A 19,212-nucleotide genomic window follows, 5' to 3' on the forward strand; every position below is an offset into this window, starting at 1 on the left:
TCTCTTCTTCGGAAGCCAGGCGCGGAATCAGAGAGCGCGGGGTGAGAAACTCTGGACAACCGCTCCCAGGGTCCTTGGCGCCCCGCGTCTGGTTGTGCGAAGCGGAACGTGGGCAGCGAGAAGAGTCGCCAGCGGGGGACGGGGAGGGTGGATTCCGGTCGTGATGCTGTGGCGATGGCAGATACAGCGTTCTGCTTCTGTCTGTGAATGAAGGAGTTTCTTATGAAGAAGACGATTTTTCTTTTTCATAAGAAAGGTTGAGTGGCCCTTGAGCAGCATTGTAACTGCGTTAGCTTTAGATACTAGTGCTTCATGGGGGGGCGTAGGAAAGTTCCTCTGAATCATGACCTTCTTTTTATTATTTTTTTTTAATTTTCCCTTAATAATGCCTGAGGTGAAAAGCAATAGTACCATGTTTTTCTCTAATCTAAAATTCCCTTGTGTGTTTTGCAGGATTCATACAGAAAGCAGGTTGTTATTGATGGAGAGACGTGCTTGCTAGACATTCTGGACACTGCGGGACAGGAGGAGTACAGCGCCATGCGAGATCAGTACATGAGAACCGGGGAAGGATTCCTCTGTGTTTTTGCCATTAACAACAGTAAATCGTTTGCTGACATTAACCTTTACAGGTATGACCTGGGTCTTTCCCAGAGGGAGGGAAGGCAGGAAAAGGCATCAGACCCATTTGCTATTAGACCCAGTGAAAACTAAATAACAGACAAATATTAAATCTCCCACTTCCTTCAGAAAACTTTTCAAGCTTATCTGTGTTCTGTGTCTATATGTTTTTAGTTAATTAAGAGTGGGACAGTTATCTAGGTGTTAATCAAATTATGTTCAGAGCATACAGCACATGATCTCTAAGAAAGTGGGTAAGAAGTGACACAGATATCAGAGTGGAGTTATCCATAGAGTAGAAGATGGAGTGTCCAGAGTTGTTAGATGTACTGCTGTAGGTTTGAACCCCTGAGGTCCTGTCTGGCTTTAATATATATTTTTGTAGAACAAGGTTGTTTGAATACTGAACTAAAACAGCTTTTATATTTATAAAATAGTTGCTAACTTTCTTTTTATTTGTCTTTTTAAAGAGAACAGATCAAGAGAGTGAAAGATTCAGATGATGTGCCAATGGTGCTAGTTGGAAATAAGTGTGATTTGCCCACAAGAACAGTAGACACAAAACAAGCTCAAGAATTAGCAAAAAGCTATGGAATCCCCTTCATAGAGACGTCTGCTAAAACAAGACAGGTAATATGCTTCCATTCTTGGTCTGACTTCTAGTGTGCTAAATGCAGAATGGTCTAACACTGTCCCATGTACTTGTTTTCTTATCTACAGGATTAAGCATTTTTTAATCCATTTGCAATTTTTAGCTTTTGATTTCCTCACTCACTCTTAGCTTCAAAGAGTTCTGTTTTTATCACTGGGCTAGGCAAATGCAGAGATCACTTCAGACTTGTATTGACTTTCTTTCCTGTGGGTCATGTTCACAAGAAGAAGAGAGCTTCATCTGCTCTTGCTGAGAAGTGGTCAGACTGTGCAGTTAGTCATCCCAGACCTGTTTGGTTTTCTTTGCTTCTTAATGAAGACCAGTTCTAAGAGTATGTTTGCAGAAAGAATTCCCTAGACTGGGCCACAGACTTCTTCAGAGTTGCAGTGAATACGTGGCTCTGTCCAGTCAGCCTCTGTTCAGCCTGCATCAGTGTGGAGTGAAGCACAAAATTATTAAGCAGTAGCCAGAAAATTCTAAGAATTCTAAAGTGGAGGTGATTAGTCAAGATGTAGCTTTTTTCCTGCATGGGTCCTCTCTACGGTTATAATTTGTCTTGTTTCTTTTAATGCCTGTTACCCTGGATGTTTGCCTTAGAGGAATAGCAAAGAGCGTAAGAGGAGAGTTTTGGTCATAAGTGCTGGTTTCTTCTTATGAACTACGGGAGAAGTTGGCTGTTACTCTTCCCGTAGAAGTGTGTCTTTCAAAAATGTTAAGGGATCCTGTGATGGGAAGAATAGTGATCTCAAAAGCTTCAAGAAAGAAAATAAATACTTTACCTGGATCATTTGCATTCAGGGTGTGGAAGATGCTTTTTACACACTGGTGAGAGAGATCCGGCAGTACCGGATGAAAAAGCTCAACAGCAATGAAGATGGGAATCAAGGCTGTATGGGATTGTCTTGCATTGTGATGTGAAAAGGTGAGCTGTACTTTAAGGTTTTTACTGGCCTCTTGTCTGTATGTCTTTCAGTTGTTGGTAAGCATGGCTTAGAAATACTAGCTGCTATAGGTGATTTTTTTCGCTATTATACAACCCATTGATACCCAGAGAGTTAGATCCTACAATCAATTACTTCTCCAATTTAGTTTTCCTCCTTAAGTAGATCACAAAGCTTAAGAAAAACAAATTCTGTTCACAGCAACCTTTTGGCTACAGCGTGTGGATTTCCACTGAACTGATAATTGTGTGATTTTCCTGCATCATTCTTGGCAGCGTCTCCTTCCTTTGGGAAACTATTTGACTTTTTGGAGAATGTGACACAAAGAGGAGCATGCACAATTGTGCAGTTGCCATTTGCTGATGATTGATTGACTTCTGTGCAGCTCATCTTGAGCTGTGTTCCTCTGGAATATGCGCTATTCGAAGATCAGCCAAATAAAGTAATGCGACTCATTAAATTTATGAGTTCCCTAACTGAGTGAAATTCTTCCCAACAGTTAGCTAAAAAGTGTTGCTCCTTGCTGTAAAAACCATTCAGGACTTGTGCTGCACTGTTGCACTGCACATCACAGAGCTGGACAGCACTAATTAGCAATGCCTTTCTGTTCCAGATGCCAAGAATACGTGGTTCAGATGTAGCTGCTGGACGAGTCTCGATGCTACTGTATTGTGTCTCATACTGATGCCCTGCAGTATTTTGGTGCCAGCAACCAGAACCTTGGTACCAGTTAATTAGCACAAGGTCCTTTTCTGTGCTCCATCTGAAGAAAGCATCTCTGGCATCTACCTCCTTGCTCAGCTAACAGAGCAGTTGCATCTCAATGTACTGGGATTCTTTTCTCACTGTGTTGTCTGGGTTTGTTCAAGAAGAAAACCAGTCACAAGAAAAGTGAACTATAGAGACTACATGCTGTGAAAAAGATGACACTTTACCTCTAGAGTAAAAGCTAGGAGTGATGTTTGTCCCCTTTCTAGTGGATTCTGATTTGCAGTGCTGTCAGAGGAGTGGCATTAATCATTGCTTGTCAGGTAATGTCAGGAATGGTTTTGCCACCATGAATGCTCGTGTCACCTGTCAGATTGGTGTCTGCTCTCTGTGCACCCGTTCAGCATATTTCCATCGTCTCCTTTGTGCCAGGAGTACCACCTAACTTATCCTTCATTTTCTGTAATAAAAAGGAGATCTCTTTCCTAACTTAAGTGCCTGTTTGCTAAGAAGATTTGAAGTTGTCCCCTGTTCCCTTGGGTTGAGGAGAGCCCCAAGGACTGGAATTTCTTGGGAGCCCATTGTCTCAAGCAGGCAAGTCTTGTGTGGGTGATCTCTTTGCCTGACAGAATACTGAAGCAGGAATTTGTAGACTAGAAGATCCAGCAGGCAATTGTAAGACTCTTGAACTAGGGAGAGGGACATACTGCATCTCTTTTTTACTTTGTAGATGGAACTGTTTATATTCTGTGTTGGTTTTCTGCAGCATTCAGATCTCTGCCTTTCCAAGTTGGACCAAATTAGTCACCTGTTCGTTTTTAACATTAACTGCCAACATTTATGGGCAGCTTCTCAATAGTTAATCTAGTAACTGGAGGTTGGTTAGTTTGGACAGCTGTTGTTTAGCTCTGTCTGTAACTTGCAAATTATTTTATTCTGAATTATTTTCTTACCACAAGACTGTAAACACAGTCTCTTTCAAATATCTCTCTAGCTGGAGGGTCTCCTCGCCAGGGAAGGAGTGTGGGGTTTCAGGTTGCTGTATTTGGTGCAGTGGTTGTCACGGACTCGGTATGTCCACACTAAGGGGAGAAGGCAGTGAGCTACAACAGAAAACCGAGCTAGCTTCTGATTGCAGCGTCCCTGCAACATGAGGAAGGAAGCAAGTTCAGCAATGACTGCGCAGAAGGTGTGTGGTATACTGATGGGAATTCTAGGCTTGTTCTAACCACCTCAAAGTATGAGAAAATTACTGCTAAGCTTTGCGAGTTCTTTTAGAACAAAACATCATAACCTCGTGTAACTGGAAATGTACAAGCGTGGTCACACTTGCAAAACCTACCAGTGTTCCTTGGACTGCTGTGTCCTCCCCTAGTTCTTGTGCTGCCGATACGGGATTCTGTTTGTGTGGTCGGTGTATCCCACAGCAAAGATGAATTCCCAGATGATATTTGATGGAAGAGTCATGAGCCCTCAGCCAACAGAGGGAGCGTTCAGTCAAAAAAAGCAGAGAAACTGCAAGAGGCTTAATTTCAGTTTGTTCGTGTCAGATTCATACATCTTAATTTGGAGTTCTCCATTTCAAATGGAAATTTGAAATCAGTAAATACTGAGAGAATAAATTGTTCCTTTTAATATTGCTTCTTTCACTACTTACAGTCTTAATTCTCTTCTTGGAATTAAGAGCATCAATCTGCATCACTTTGTCTTTATCCAGTACTTGTAAGTACTTTTTGCAATTTATTTTACCCTTGACTGATCTGACATTGATAAGAACTAAAAATACAATATTTTTACATAAAACGTAGTTTCCAGCAGCGTACATAGTGGTGGGCAGCTTTATGGATAGCATTGGCTGTGACTTGAGTTCGTTTGAAGATGATCTCATGCCTGCAAGTTAGATGTGACAGAATCACCATCACAGCAAGCTGTCCTGTCTGTAATCAGCGTTTTCATGTATTTGGTTCAAGAAGATAAGTTACTTGTGGAAGCATTCTTTGAGCACTGCAGCAGGAGATGACTGTCTGCTTCTAAAGAGGTGTGTGACACGCTGCTGTCCACGTAATGAAATTACATGTGGAAAATAGCTTTTGGGATACACGTCTGGTCACACAGACTGAGAATTTTGTAAAGAGAGCAATGTGGAGTCTGCAGTATGTTTTCATGGGGAGACCTTGTCACCTGGGCCCACGTATGTTTTTTGATTATTTGGGAAATGTAGGAGTTTTTTTCCTGGCAAGCAGGGTTGCAGAGTTCAGAGCATGACTGTCTGCTGCCTGTGGCCATGGGAAATGTTTTGCAGCTGGCATTTGATGTTTGTGTGGTCAAGTATGGAAAATTATTTCTTTTGGATGGAGGTTCATCATAATAATTCTCTACATTGCATGGCATGTTCCAGTTGTCATTAAAAATTTACTAGCTGTAACTCCAAAAGTTGTGAATTCTCAGAATTGTATGGGAACTGGCAAATGCATCTAGTTTCTCTTCAGAAAGACCATCTTTCTCTGTATAAAATCTTAAAAGGGAGGAAGACATGGTATGGATAGGTCAGTGTGTGTTTCACCTTTGGAACCTTAGAGGAGGATGCATCAGCTTTTAGGATGCTGGAGAGCTGACCTACACAGGTGGTACCCCCATCTGCATTATTCTAGTTTCGAATATAATGAGTGATACAAAATCATGTGCTAGTCACAAGTAGGATGTAAATGGTTGTATGTTGTTCCAGCTGTCTGTATAAGAGAACTCTGGTTTTGGTGGCAACAAAACTCCAATAACTTTTGAGAACATTATTTGGAAGATAAGCACAGAAGTTTTTGCAGAAGACAGGTCCCTGGAAAAGGTGGTTTTGTAGATTTAGTCGAAATGTTGTTGTTTAGAACAAATAGCACAACACCACGTTAGTGCCAAGCTAGCTTTACTGTCCTGACTGGGATGAACAGGCACAGACAGCTTTGAGGTAAAATATTAAAAAAAAAAAAAAAAAAAAAGTAAAGCTCTTGTTTAAAAATTACAAGTGCCAGTAACTGAGATAAGTGTTTCTGTTACTGTCGTCTGAGAACAGCTGCTGAACAAGGTGGTATAACTGTAGCTTGTTACTGTTGGTGTCCCCGCTCCCCACGGTGCTCAAATTCTGTTCTTATTGTCAGCAGTGGGACTTTGAATCGGAACCGTGATGCTTAAACCATCATATTTTAAAGACAATTCAATGACTTAGAGTTGGATTTCAAGCAACTTCAGGCCTGTGGGGGAAGGAGAAGTTTGAATTTTGTTATTTTGTTCTGGTCCTCTATGTGGTCCCCCTTTACTCCCCAAGCCTTGAGTGACTGTGTACAACCTCCAGGACAGTAGGGAACTGTTGTGATCTGGACTTTTTACCCAAGGGCTGATTTGTTGTTACTTTGTATAATTATTTGCTTCAAATAATGCATCTCTTTTGGTTTGAATTGAAGTAAATTATTTTGCTTCTTCAACAACTTTTTAAATAATAAACTTTGAATTCTTTGGTTGTTTCTTTTGTGGTAGTGATCTTGGCACAGGATCCACAACTGGCATACAGAAAGCTTACCACAGTGCTATCTGCTTTCTCTCCAGGGTCTAGATTTACTCAGATTGTCACTTCTGTCATGTGGCATGAACAGCTGTGTCATCTGTGTTCACTATGGCCTGAAGAAGCAGTGAGAGTGGCTTTGAGACGTACCACAGGCTTGTTCCCGAGTCCAGTTTTAATGACTTCACCAGTCTGTGCCGTGCACCTTACATTAGTGTTGATCTGTATTTGCAGTGGGGTCCTTCATAATATTTTTGCTGACTTTGCCTTTGGAAAGGATGCTTGCTAACTCAAAAAAAGGAGGAGGGGAAGGTTCTTTACTTGGTATTCCAATAGGGAATTCAGCTGTAAAGTTTGCTGTGTCCAAATCATGCTCTGTTAGGCTTTTAAGTTGCTTAATTCGGCCTTCTGAAATCCTTCCCTGTTGGCTTTCCTCCTGCAATAAGGCAAATCGTGGTGGACCACACAGCAGGCATGCGTTAAGGGTGTTTCTCCTAAGACACTGTGTCAGGCCTCTGGAACCCAGAGTCCAATCTGTTTTCTGTGAAAGTAACTTAAGAACAGACTCCTAGTAACAGAAGTGTAAAACTCGCTGCGCTGTGCAGCTGCAGTAATCACTGCTTGTTCCAAAAGGAAAGATTCAGAATGTGAGTACAGATGAGTGCTTAAAGGCAAGGGTTTTCTTGGCTCATTCGGAAAGCTTTCCTCCAGTGTGATTGTTCTCTGTAACAGTCTGTTCCTAGAAAATAGTTCACGCCTTAGGGACTTACTGGAAGAGAGGCTCATTTAAACAGACCGGAAGGAGTCTTTGTAGGGAATGGCTAAGAGCAATGTGGGGTGAGAAGAACTTGCTGAGGTTCTTCTTAGTGCAAGGTCCTGTTGGTCAAAGGCACAGCGCATCAAGGAGAGCCCTTGTGAGTGTCCACATTACCCTCTCTCTGTTAATACTTCACTTCCTCAGGAATTAAAACCATTTTCTGTCAAAACTTGGCCCAAGAATTATATTTGGACAGCTACCCCGGTGATATGGCTCGTCTGCTAGGCAAACTAGGGGGAGATCCTTCTGAACACCCGAAACTGCCAAATTTCTGGCATGTTTGGTCCTTTGCCTTTGACTAGACCTGGGTGGAATGAAGGCAGCTCAGAGATAAGAGTGTGGGGTTTCAGAGCCACTCTGAAGCCTCTGGGTGTGAATCACTCACTTTCCAGCGAAAAAGTGTGAAGATGCCTCATTTGTGTTCCGTACTTAAGTATGAAGAGGCTCTGGATCTAACTTTAGCACAGCATACCCAAGCTTTACTCATGTTTCTACCATGAACCCAACTAATTTGACCCTGTGATTTAAAAAGCGAGGGGATCAAGAGACCTCTTGAGGAAGATGACCTCTGCAACCTAAAGGTTATTTTTGGTTTCAGATGTGAATCCCAAAGCCTTGATATATCCAGAAAGGTTAGGGGCAGATATAGTCCCTAAGGGAGAGCAAGCAAGCAGGAGCCAGTTGTTGTTGACCTTAAATGAAATAGTTAAACAATAATGTGGTGTGGGGACTCCCAAACTGGGGAGTGAGTAAGAACAAGAATAATTCAGAAACTGACGACTGCTGTCATCATGAGAGATGAGACCAGGTATTAGAGATCAAGACTGTACCAGCACCCCAGCTTTGCCCTCTGGGCTGCACCTCTGCGTGCTGCAGGGGGAAATCAATTTATATTCCTGGGAAATAGCTGGGAAGTGGGGCTAAAACTCCCTGAATTCTGGAGAATTTATTAATTGTGACCCAGCATCTTTTGAAGTTGTTCACATCCAATGTTGATCTTTCAGAGAGAGTTTCTGGATGCTCTGGAAATCATGTCAAGCTGGAGATGCTGTGCCAGGTCCCAGCTCATCTGATTTCACTGACTAGTGCCACAAGCTGCCTGCACACCTATGGACAAAATCTATGACTTGTTATTTCTAGCTCTGTATCTCATGCAAATAACTTGTTCACTTATTCTAGTCTTCTTCTGGGACAAGGCCTTTTCATATCTGTTCCTACAAAATGTAGCAGAGGAAGCCCTTACGCGCATGTGTAATTCCAAACAAGGTTGTCTTTTCCAAGGGTGGTAGTTTTAATGTTATGACCAAAGTCACTTTTTAAATCAGCAGCAAGACTGCTGACTACAGCGTGAACGCTTTGCTTGACTTGTCCTAATTTCAGTGCAGTTTTTAAGCTCCATCAAGAAGTGGCGTATAAACAAACAGGAAAAGACACTGTTTCAAATCAAAACTTGTATCCTTCTGACCTGTTTAGGCTTACTGCTTCCCTCTGGGAAGCTCAGCCTGATACCCTGCTCTGCCAGGTCCAAGCCACCGTGTGTAGCTTAAGGGAGGAGTTTCTTGCCACACCTTGGATTGTGCCAAGTGCTGATCTCTGTAAGATATGCCTTGGTCGTGGCTCACTGCGTACAGAACTGAGTATCACCTTACTATTACAATACAAAGTTTCATAAAGGCAGTTCCTGAAACGCTCAGGAACAAAATACAGCTCCTTGCACTTTCCTTTTGTTTCTTTGATTGATTCAGCTAGGAAGATGGAGGACATCTGTACAATTCCTGTTGCCAAATCCAGTCTTCCAAGTAGACCCCTCTCTCAGGAAAAATCTGTGAATAGCACACTGATTGGTGAGAGCACATCATTTGTACCTATCCACAGCTTCTGTTCTGATGAAAACAACAGTCCTGGGTTTTCAGGGATTTCCTTTAAACTGTTGATTCAGCACAGAAGACGTGAGTTTTAGTCTCTCTTAAAAGACTGACTTCCACAGTCCACCTCAGAAATGTGTAACTGTCCTGGGAAGTAGCAATCTGGCCAGACAACAGATTAAACTCTACTAAATGTAAAATAAAAGCCCAACTAGAAAACAAAACAACAAAACAAAAATAAGCAAACAAAAAACCAACAAAAAACCCCAAACCAGCAGTTAAATTTGAGCCCTGGTTTCACCTGTTTCAGTGCAAGTGCTTGTGGCTGCACTTTAAATAGTCTTATAGTTGACCTCCCTTCTCCTTTTAGAGTGGGAGAGTCTAGTTACAGGGAAGGGAAAGTGGTAAAATTAGTGTTAGGCTGTTGAGCAGTCAGTCAGCTACTTGTGCTCTGTTACTGTAGGTTGTTGCTTGAGGCCCTGCAAACTCGCTGCAGCGATGTCACGGGTGCACTTTCCAGGTAGGTCTGAAAGCAAGCAGTGAGACAAGGAGCCACAGGGCAGGCTGGGCAGCTTGCAGTCTCTGAGATTTGGATGATGTGGTATCTTTGCAGTCCAGGGGACCCTGCTGGGGGCTTTGAGCGTTTTTCTTCTTGCTTGGAGACATTTTTTGGTAGTGGAACAAAGAAATAGCATTATTGTTTAAACCTTGCTCTGCTCGTATTGAAGAAAAAGACTCTCTCTCCGGCAGTGTAATGTATCCTGTGATGATACCATTAAATCACGGTGGCAGGTGTCAGAGGGATTTCAGGACTCTCTGGTCAACCTGGCACAGCTCAGAAGATGTGGAGTGCTGTGGTCCCAAGGGGGTGGGAGCACAAGCTGGGCAGCAGGAGCAGGGCCAGCCAGCCTTTGCACAACAGTACGTGGGAGTGTGCGCATGTGACTGCCACTGCAGAGCCCCAAGAAATATCAGCACCAAGCAGCTCTGATAAGAGCACATTTGGAATCGCAGTGCTGTGTGGTGTGATAGACACTGTCCCAGTACATGAAGCTAGTATTGAAGCCTGGCCCTGCAACATCATTGCGAGTTTGCTGACCTTCATGAGTGTCATTTTCATCCACTGAAGAGATGAAAGGTCAAACCAGGCATTTCTGGGATGCTTAGTTTGCAAATGAACACATGGAATTCAAATGCCAGGAGAATATGTTCTGCAGGCTGAACTTTGGGAAGTCAGCAGCTGGTGACTTGTGATGCCAGAACTCCAGTCTGAATTTTCTGGGTCAGATGGAAAGGGCGTGAGTTGCACTCCCAAAATGATGATGCCACAGTGCATGCCCAGGAGTAAAAATCTACAGAAACTTCAGTGTCTCAGCTGTCTGATCCCCTTAGTGAGTAATTGGAGATGTGAACATAGGTGGTGGGAGGGTGAAACTTAGCATCTTGGAAATGACCACCCATCCTGATCTTCACAAAGGATGGCGAGTTGTGGACAAAAAATAGCAAAGCAGCCCTTGGCTCCGAGTCACTGAAATATTTGCTTATCTTGTTCAGGCAGGAGAGTGCTGTTCTGTCCTCTTGCATTGTCCCTGTGCTCTTCTGCATCCCTGCACCTGGACACAAGTGTAGGGAGAGACCTTCTAAGACAGCTCAGTCTTACTAGATGCCTAGGTATCATTTAGTTGCTTGTGGAGTTGACTGAGGTGATCTAGGCTCTAGAAGATGCCGTTGCCCTCAGACAGCTGCAGGGAAACCCAGAGGCTGCTGTAAGGCAGAAGCTCTGCCAAAGAGGCATCTGCAGTGTGGTTCGTGTATGTGTGCACCACAGAGGCTGTATCGTGGAACAGTCGACGCTGCACTTACATATTTGTATTGTACAAACTGACAAGTACTGTTCTTCCTTTTGTAAGTGGGAAGGCTTTGGCTAAATTTTTACTTTACTAATACCTTTTTCATCACTGATGCGATGATTAGGCAAAATGGCTTAGATTTTGAAGGGCTGATCACATCTGTTTTTGTTTTGTTTCTGTTTTATCTCAAACAGCAAAAGAGAAACGTGAGTATTGCTAGGCTTTTTATATGCTCTGCTGTGTTACTGCCTAGACATGATCATTGGAAAACAGCAGTTAAATGATCATGGTGATCTTTCAGCAGTTTGAGAGGATGCTATTTCTCAGCAGTGCAAGCTCTGCCCCTCACTCTTTCATGGATTGCTTCCAGCTCTCTGGTCCTTTGATATATGAAGCTGCTATTTGTTAAATATTGTCCTAACACCCCTGAGCTCCTGCTTAGGAGATTTTTAGTGGAGTTCCTTCCTCTGTGGTGGGAAGTGAAACATTTTGCAATTTCCCTTGCACCTATTCACAGCTTCATAGATTTTTGGGTTTGGGGTTTTTGTCCCCTTATTTTTTTTTTTTTTAAACAGAGATCCAACCTAAAGTAACTTCTTATGTGAATGCATTGTGCTTCTAGTGGATGTGATCCATGAGGGGACAGATCCAATGCTTCCTCTCCTTTATTCGGTTGAAGTTCACAGTATGGTGCTCCTGCTGGCCTCTTCTTCCTACCCGATGTTTGCTGAGGCCTGATGTGACAGCAGAAAACGTTTCTTGCTGAGAGACTTGTTATTTCAGAGTTCCTGACAGTGGGCAATAATGGGATAATGCAAAAAAACTGCATTTTGTCTTCTACGAAGCACGGTGGTGCCCATTGATGATACAATAGCAAGCAACTTTTGTTACTGAAATCCTGTTTTTGTGACATTGCACTGCTGAGAAATGGACCCAGTGCCAGAATTTTCCCACATGTCTGTAGCTCAGCACAAGCCCTGTCGCATTATCATACACCAGCAGGGAAAGGAAGCCCCTGTGTTATGTCCTGTCCCCCCCTCCCCCCCCAACCCACAGGTAGGACCTTGGAACTGCAAATTCAGGGCTACAGGGATAAACTATTTTGATCCCCCCACAGCCTGTGGGGAAAAAAAATGGCAAGGTTTGTTACTGAAAATCTCTTGTAGGTCTGGCACACTTCTGCCATGCATGGCAGTCCTTTCTGCTTTGGTCCTCATCTGCTGACCTTGTCCTGTCTGACCTGTCGATGGTGTGGTCCATCTTTCAGCATCGATCGTCACTACGCTTCACGCTGAGCTGCCAACAGCTGGCAAAACCTGCTCAATCAGTGTCCATATGCTGCTATGCAAATGTGCGCTTCTGGGAGATGTTGCCAGAAGAGCCCTTGGGTTCTTGTTTTACGGTATTTTGTTGGCAGTAGAAGGGCTTTTAACCTTCTTTCTCCTGCTTCATAAAGCTCCAGCCAACCTTGTGTCAATGGCAACTCTTGCAGGGCACATTCAGCTGGCACCTCTGCAGCATGCTGCACACGATGGGCTGAACGGTTCCCTAGCTAGGAGCTCTTCAGCTGCACCGTGATGGCGGGAACCGAGTCCTTGGGCTGCCAGCTCTGTCCATCTTCACCTGTACCTCTGTCTTCATCCTGACTGGATGCCTTGTGGACCAAGTGGGTCTTGGGCTTCCTAGAGCTGTAAGGGCTCTGCTCTTCCCCCCAGTGCATGGTCTCACAAGTGCCCTTCCCAAGGACTTGCTTCTTCCTGGGCCTCGTTGTGCTACTCTTAGGCTGTGGGTTGTATTTACCTTTTCTGGTGTGCTGGGGGTGTCTCGGTATGTCTCCAGCCCACTATGTGAGGCCCAGGCTCTGTAAGCTTGTTGCAAATTCTGGAGGTTGCTCAGAGTCTTCCAGGCAGCATGGAGGCGGAGGTGTCCTAAGGAAGCGACAGCTGAGCATTAAGCTGCCTGCAAGGGGCACTTGCCTGTCAGGGTGGCTGGGAACCAGATGCCTGTGTGATCCTGCACTTTGCTGCTTCTCCTTGCAGACATGGATGAGGCAATGCGCTCCTTCGCAGAGAAGGTCTTTGCCTCTGAAGTGAAGGATGAGGAGACCAGGGAAGAGATCTCTCCTTTTGATGTGGAAGAGATCTGCCCCATCTCACGTGAGGAAATGAGAGCACACATGATTCTTCAGGAGACCTCTTCCACAGCAGAAAAGCGGTGAGCAACAACCAGGGCAGTTGGGGAAAGGAGAGGAGCGTTGTCTGCACCTCCCCAGCCAGAGCTGGAAGAAAGCAGGGGGAACATAAACCAAGACCTGTCAAAACAGCTTACCACACCCATGGGATAAATTGTTGGTACTCGCAGGCGCATCTGTCAGGTACTTCAGGGCTTCCTCTCCAACAGTTCCAACTGTTGGACTAAAGACACCCTTGGCCTGTTCCCTGGGTGTCAGCATGGCCATGGCCACAGAGCTGCTGGAGAGGGAGACTCGGAGACTTTTCTCTGGAAAGACCATGCTTGAAAGTCTGTGCCTACTTTGTCTGCTGAGGCCTCTACTCTTGGCCGTGTCTGTTTGAGGTGCTTAGAAAGCACCAGTGAGATGATTTCCTGTTGTGCATAGTTGGAACGTGGTGGTGGTAAGTGCCCTGACCCGGTACCTGCGTGCGCCCATGGAGTCAGGGCTGTTTGCCTGAGACTTTCCTCCCTGGCAGGAAGAAGCGCTTGCTCCGCCTGAAGACAATTGCATTGGCACTCCCTGTGGCTCAGAAGTCTGAAACCAAACTGTCCACTATCGACGAGGTCATCTCTACCTCCCCCCTGTACCAGACTGTGCCTGACTTCCAGCGGGTGCAGATCACAGGGGATTACGCCTCCGGGGTAGGTACTTGCATGGCTATACCCTCCCCATCCGACCACCACCTCCTCTAGTCCCTGCCTGTCCCACAGGAGTGCCCAGTGTCACAGGAGTCTGCACCAGGGGCATGGGGACAGTCCGCATCTTCTAGCTCAGTCTGTGTCTCACGAGTGTCTGATGGTGCCCTGCTGCGTCCCTGGTGGATCTGCAGCTTAACTCCTTAGCAGGAGTCTGTAGGGTGCTGCATGCTTCCTGTGGGATTCTCCGCACAGAGCAGCCCAGGCTGTGCTCGTTCTGTTGCAGCCTGCTCCTGCCTGCACACAGCTATATCTGTCTGAGCTCTCTGCATGTCACAGAACCCCAGCACGGCTGAGGCTGGCAGGACCTCTGGAGGTCACCTGTCCAACCCCCCTGCTCAAGCAGGGTCACCTAGAGCCAGCTGACCAGGACTGCTCTCACATCCCGTGCTAATTCCTCCTTTCCTCCACAGCCTCCTATTACATTTGTGCTGCTTCTGAGATCCTGCCAGCAGGTTGCTCCCTCCCAGGCTGGAGCAGGGTGCTCAGCCTGCAGTTGCATAGCAGAGGAACAATGAGGGGAAGCTGAAAATCCGTCCGTGCACACGCACATTCCTTCTGCCGTGACAGTAGCTAGTTGGGAGTGCTGCATGGTATTCTCCCATGCTGCTCCACTCTGACCTCTCTTGACTGCCCAGAACACTTGTCTGTGCAGTAAATCAAATATTCTTGACACATTGGGTCTTCAGCCTGGCTCCAGAAATAGCTTTTAGTGTTTTGCGGAGGCCTGGCTTCCATTTCAGTGCCAACTGCAGTTTGCAAAGTTAAGAGGGCAGTGGCTGGAATTCATGGGTTCTGGTGTGAGGAACTTCCCTTTGCCGTGTCTCGGGCTTTGCCCATCATCGCTTCTTTGCCCTGCTCAGGCAGTGCAGTGGGAGGGAGGGGGTGATAAATGTATGTACCCTGCTGTGAACAGAATTGTCTTCTTTACATCTTGGTGCACCAGGGTATCTCTCGGGCAGCTAGGTTGCAGTTGTGTGGTTGCATTCAGCAACAGCCCTCTTGCAGGTGACAGTTGAAGATTTTGAAGTTGTCTGCAAAGGCCTCTACCGTGCCCTGTGCATCCGGGAGAAATACATGCAGCAGTCTCTGCAGAGGTTCCCCAGGACTCCATCTCAGTACCTGCGTACTATCGAAGGCGAGGTCTGGCGGCCGAGTGACACCGGCCCAGGTACATCTGGGCATCTGGAGGGCTTTCCTCTCTGGCTTCAGTGTGGGGTGGGCAGGGGTCAGAAAAGGGTTGCAGAAGCGCTCTGCGGGGAGTCGCTTGCCCGGGCCTCCTCTTCAGTGTCACAGTGGTGGGGCTGTCCCTGCCTCTGCCTGGGGTGGAGGAGCCTGGCAAGCAGCCCATGCCTCACGGTGTTCTCCTTTGGTCCAGTGTTTACCCCGCCAGTGAAGGATGGACAGGATCCCTTTGAAACAGGGAATCTCGCCGAGGACCTGGGATACCATGTGCAGATGAAGGATGGGGTGGTTTACGTCTATGGAGACGAGGCAGCAGCTGGCAGAAATGAGCCAAAGGACCTGCCCTACCCCAGCCTTCAGCACTTTGTTGATGACATGAACTTCCTCTTGGCCCTGATCGCACAGGGGCCTGTGTAAGTGCACAGCCCAGTGCTGCAGGGTGCAGCTGGACAGGTCCTGCCTTAGCAGGCAGCGGGAGGTCGGGGCAGAGCCAGGGTTGCCCCCTCCTGTTCCTGGCAGGAAGGAGGAACCCGCTGATGACATCCGTGCAGCATGCTGGCTACCAAAGCATCCTTGGCCACTGTCAGCCATCTCGATTGGGGTCTTAAGCAAAGTCAGCATAAGGGATTGGAGATGCCCTGCAGGTATGCTCATGCCTGGCCAGGCCTTCCTCCAAAGCTCTGATTTAGGGCCGGGAGAACCACCCCGGGAAGGCAGGCCAGGCCAGCATGAGCTCCTGCACCTCAGGTGAAAGCTGCATCCCTCTTTGATGGGCCATGTGTTGAGGGGTAGGGAGGCCAGTCACTGTTCTGCCCTTTGCTTTCACTAGTAAGACCTACACTCATCGGCGCCTCAAGTTCCTCTCATCCAAGTTCCAAGTGCACGAAATGCTAAATGAGATGGATGAGTTGAAAGAGCTGAAGAACAACCCGCACCGGGACTTCTACAACTGCCGGAAGGTAAATGGCAAGGCTTACAGCCCTAGTGACTCTGAAGGCAAGACGTCTTGGTGCCTTGCACTCCCTGAGAACTGGATATTAGTGCCAAGGTCTGTGGCACCCACATTGTTCCTGATGATGGGATGGCGCTGACTGGGCTGCTCTTGGCCTGGGCCTATTGTGTTTATCCGCTGGGCTGAGCTGTGCTCCCCACACAACTTGGGCTCGCCTAAGGGGTTTGTCAGCCCCCCTGTGATGGTATCCGAGCATCCCACCTTGAAGCTAGGTAGCTGTCCCTCTGGTTTCTTAGGTGGACACGCACATCCATGCTGCAGCCTGCATGAACCAGAAGCATCTTCTGCGTTTCATCAAGAAATCATATTGTGTAGATGCTGACCGTGTGGTTCATGATGCCAAGGGCAAACAGCTCACCCTGAAACAGCTTTTCCAGCAGCTCAATCTGCACCCCTATGACCTGACAGTGGATTCTCTGGATGTCCATGCTGTAAGTGGTAGGGAATTTACTGTAAGACCACTCTTGGGTCACTCTCATCCACCCCTGTAGGCATGGCTCTTCCCCTCCCTGTGTACCCATGACGTGCACGTCAGTGTTTGTGGCTGGAGGTACCAGCTCCTGGCTTTCCCATTTGGGTTGTTTGTATCAGTCCCTGCTCAGCTGGTACACTTGGGATGCAGTGTGTGTAATATTTACCTCTGGTCCTCTCTACTCCAGGGGCGGCAGACATTTCAGCGCTTTGACAAGTTCAATGCCAAGTACAACCCTGTGGGTGCCAGCGAGCTGCGTGACCTCTATCTGAAGACTGAGAACGCTATCAATGGCGAGTACTTTGCTACCATCATCAAGGTGAGAACACAGGGGAGGAGAGAGCAGTTAAGCTGTGGTGCTGCTGTGCCCAGGGGCTGGAGGGTCTCCGTGCAACTGTCTGTTCTGGTTTGCAGGAGGTTGGCTCTGATCTGGAGGATGCTAAGTACCAGTACGCGGAGCCTCGCCTCTCGATCTATGGGCGATCAGCTGATGAGTGGCCCAAGCTAGCCAGCTGGTTCAACAGACATCGTGTCTATTCCCCCAACATGAAGTGGATGATCCAAGTACCCAGGATTTAGTACGTGCTGTGGGTCTGAGAGAGCACCGTACCTTACAGCGCACCATACCTCATTTTTTATCCTGAAGGGATTATGGGAACACTGGGCCATGTTGTTCCTCTGCTAGTAGCTAATCCTTACCTCTGCCCACAGTGACGTGTTCAGGTCTAAGAATTTCCTCCCACACTTTGGGAAGATGCTGGAAAATATCTTTGTTCCTGTGTTTGAGGCAACTGTCAATCCTCAAGCCCACAAAGAGCTGAGTGTGTTTCTACGCCACGTGAGTGTCGTGCGATGATGCTGCCAGGGTGTGGTGGGCACTCACATTCCTGTTTGTGCACAAGAAATGGGGTATTGGCCCTGATGTGGAAAATGTAATCAGTGGGCTTGTGGCCCTACCGCCACATTCTGGAAAAGGGGGCAGAGGGTGTCCAGAAGTGCTGGGAGGGATCAGACTCCCTGAGCTGGCTGCTGTGGGGCTGAGAGAAATGCTGCCCACTCACCTCCTGGAGAAGTGGTTTGGTGTGAGCTTTATTTCTAGTCCTTGATAGAGCTTGGGGATTTGTGAGGAGCAAGCTCTGCAGCCTTGCCCCTGACTGTGCTCTTGGGTGGGGCAGGGGTACAGGCTACAGCTGGGCTCTGGTGAGCTGCAGTGGGGCAGGGTGAGCCAGCCCACCAGGGCACGATGAGCTGGGGAGCTCTGAGATGCAGCTTGTTACCTTGCCAAGCAGATCACTGGCTTCGACAGCGTCGATGATGAGTCCAAGCACAGTGGACACATGTTCTGCACTAAAAGCCCAAAGCCAGAGCAGTGGACTTCTCAGAAGAACCCGTCCTACACCTACTATGTATACTATATGTATGCCAACATCCTGGTGCTTAACAACCTACGCAGGTGAGGTCCAAATCTGCTAAGGGACCTGTGATGGGCTGGCAGAAGGGGGGCTGCCTCATGAGTTGTCTCAGCTCTTTGACTGTTGGTGTGGAAAAAGTGGAGCCCTCCTCGCTCTGCCACCAGTGTAGTTTGGAGCTTCACGTCCCAGAGCAATTTCCAAACACTCCTTGGTAGGAATTGCGATGGATTGGGGTGAAAACTTTGGGACTGCAGAGATGCATCTGTTGCGTGCACAGAGGAGAAAAGAGAACACATAATGTGCTCCTAGATCAAGGTGGATTCTTGGGGTCCCACTGGTAGGGGCAGAGCTGGACCTGCAGTCAGGGAATTTCGCATCACATGCCACTTAACCCTTCTGCTTGCCTGCTCTGAGTCCCCCTTCTGTGTGCCTAGGCAGCGTGGAATGAACACATTCCTCTTCCGTCCACACTGTGGGGAAGCTGGGGCTGTCACACATCTGCTTGCAGCCTTCATGACAGCAGATAATATCTCCCACGGTCTCAACCTCAAGAAGGTAAGTGGAGCAGTCTGCCGCAGAGCAGCCCAGGCATAGCAGAGGAAGAGAATGTGTTCACAGCTGGCCTCCACTGCAGCTGTCAGTTAATTGTGCCTCTGCTCTAGACTGACACAGACAGCCTGTGTTACATGATTCTCTGGGTTTCTCCAGGCATGTTTGAGGATGTAGCTGAGCAATGTATTCAGATTTCAGGGGTTCAGCCTCACAGACCTATTATTAGATATGTCTGTTACAACTGGAGCCAACTGAGTCCTGAATTCGGGCGTGTTTGAACTCCCTTGGCCTGCCATGCTCCATGCAGGCCCTGAAGGATTGCTAGCTCGCCCGTCTGTTTTCTTGCACACATGAGCTCTGTGCACCAGACTGCCTGGCTGGGGTGCTGGGCTGACCTGAGGAGCGACCCTGGAGAGGTGGAGGGCGCGGCAACTTCATCCCTAACCTGGCAACTCTGCTCACCTTTGCAGAGCCCGGTGTTGCAGTATCTGTACTTCCTCGCCCAAATTCCCATTGCTATGTCCCCGCTCAGCAACAACAGCCTCTTCCTGGAGTACGCGAAGAATCCACTGCCTGACTTCCACCAGAAGGGCCTCATGGTGTCCCTCTCCACCGACGACCCCATGCAGTTTCACTACACCAAGGTACAG

The 19,212-nt window shown here is 47.2% G+C and overlaps 2 protein-coding genes across 2 annotated transcripts in view; both read left to right on the forward strand.

The window, feature by feature from the left end:
* Positions 1–450: 450 nt before the first annotated feature.
* On the forward strand, positions 451–3,320 carry NRAS (neuroblastoma RAS viral (v-ras) oncogene homolog; the record flags this gene model as incomplete). Its single annotated transcript, XM_010073993.1, has 4 exons — positions 451–632; positions 1,092–1,251; positions 2,072–2,195; positions 2,828–3,320. Coding segments are annotated over 3 exons (462 nt in total), but the record flags the coding sequence as incomplete, so codon positions are not given.
* Positions 3,321–13,042: 9,722 nt separating this feature from the next.
* Positions 13,043–19,212, forward strand: part of AMPD1 (adenosine monophosphate deaminase 1) — a 6,395-nt gene continuing 225 nt past the window's right edge. Inside the window, exons 1-12 of the mRNA XM_010073994.1 lie at positions 13,043–13,215; positions 13,710–13,875; positions 14,938–15,100; positions 15,308–15,527; positions 15,944–16,073; positions 16,363–16,557; positions 16,786–16,917; positions 17,013–17,176; positions 17,310–17,436; positions 17,888–18,051; positions 18,445–18,565; positions 19,033–19,206. Coding sequence (XP_010072296.1) covers positions 13,043–13,215; positions 13,710–13,875; positions 14,938–15,100; positions 15,308–15,527; positions 15,944–16,073; positions 16,363–16,557; positions 16,786–16,917; positions 17,013–17,176; positions 17,310–17,436; positions 17,888–18,051; positions 18,445–18,565; positions 19,033–19,206 — 1,929 coding nt within the window. The remainder of the gene's footprint in view (positions 13,216–13,709; positions 13,876–14,937; positions 15,101–15,307; positions 15,528–15,943; positions 16,074–16,362; positions 16,558–16,785; positions 16,918–17,012; positions 17,177–17,309; positions 17,437–17,887; positions 18,052–18,444; positions 18,566–19,032; positions 19,207–19,212) is intronic.

The sequence above is a fragment of the Pterocles gutturalis genome, unplaced genomic scaffold (genome assembly GCF_000699245.1).
Source record: "Pterocles gutturalis isolate BGI_N339 unplaced genomic scaffold, ASM69924v1 scaffold2377, whole genome shotgun sequence".
NCBI lineage: Eukaryota > Metazoa > Chordata > Aves > Pterocliformes > Pteroclidae > Pterocles > Pterocles gutturalis.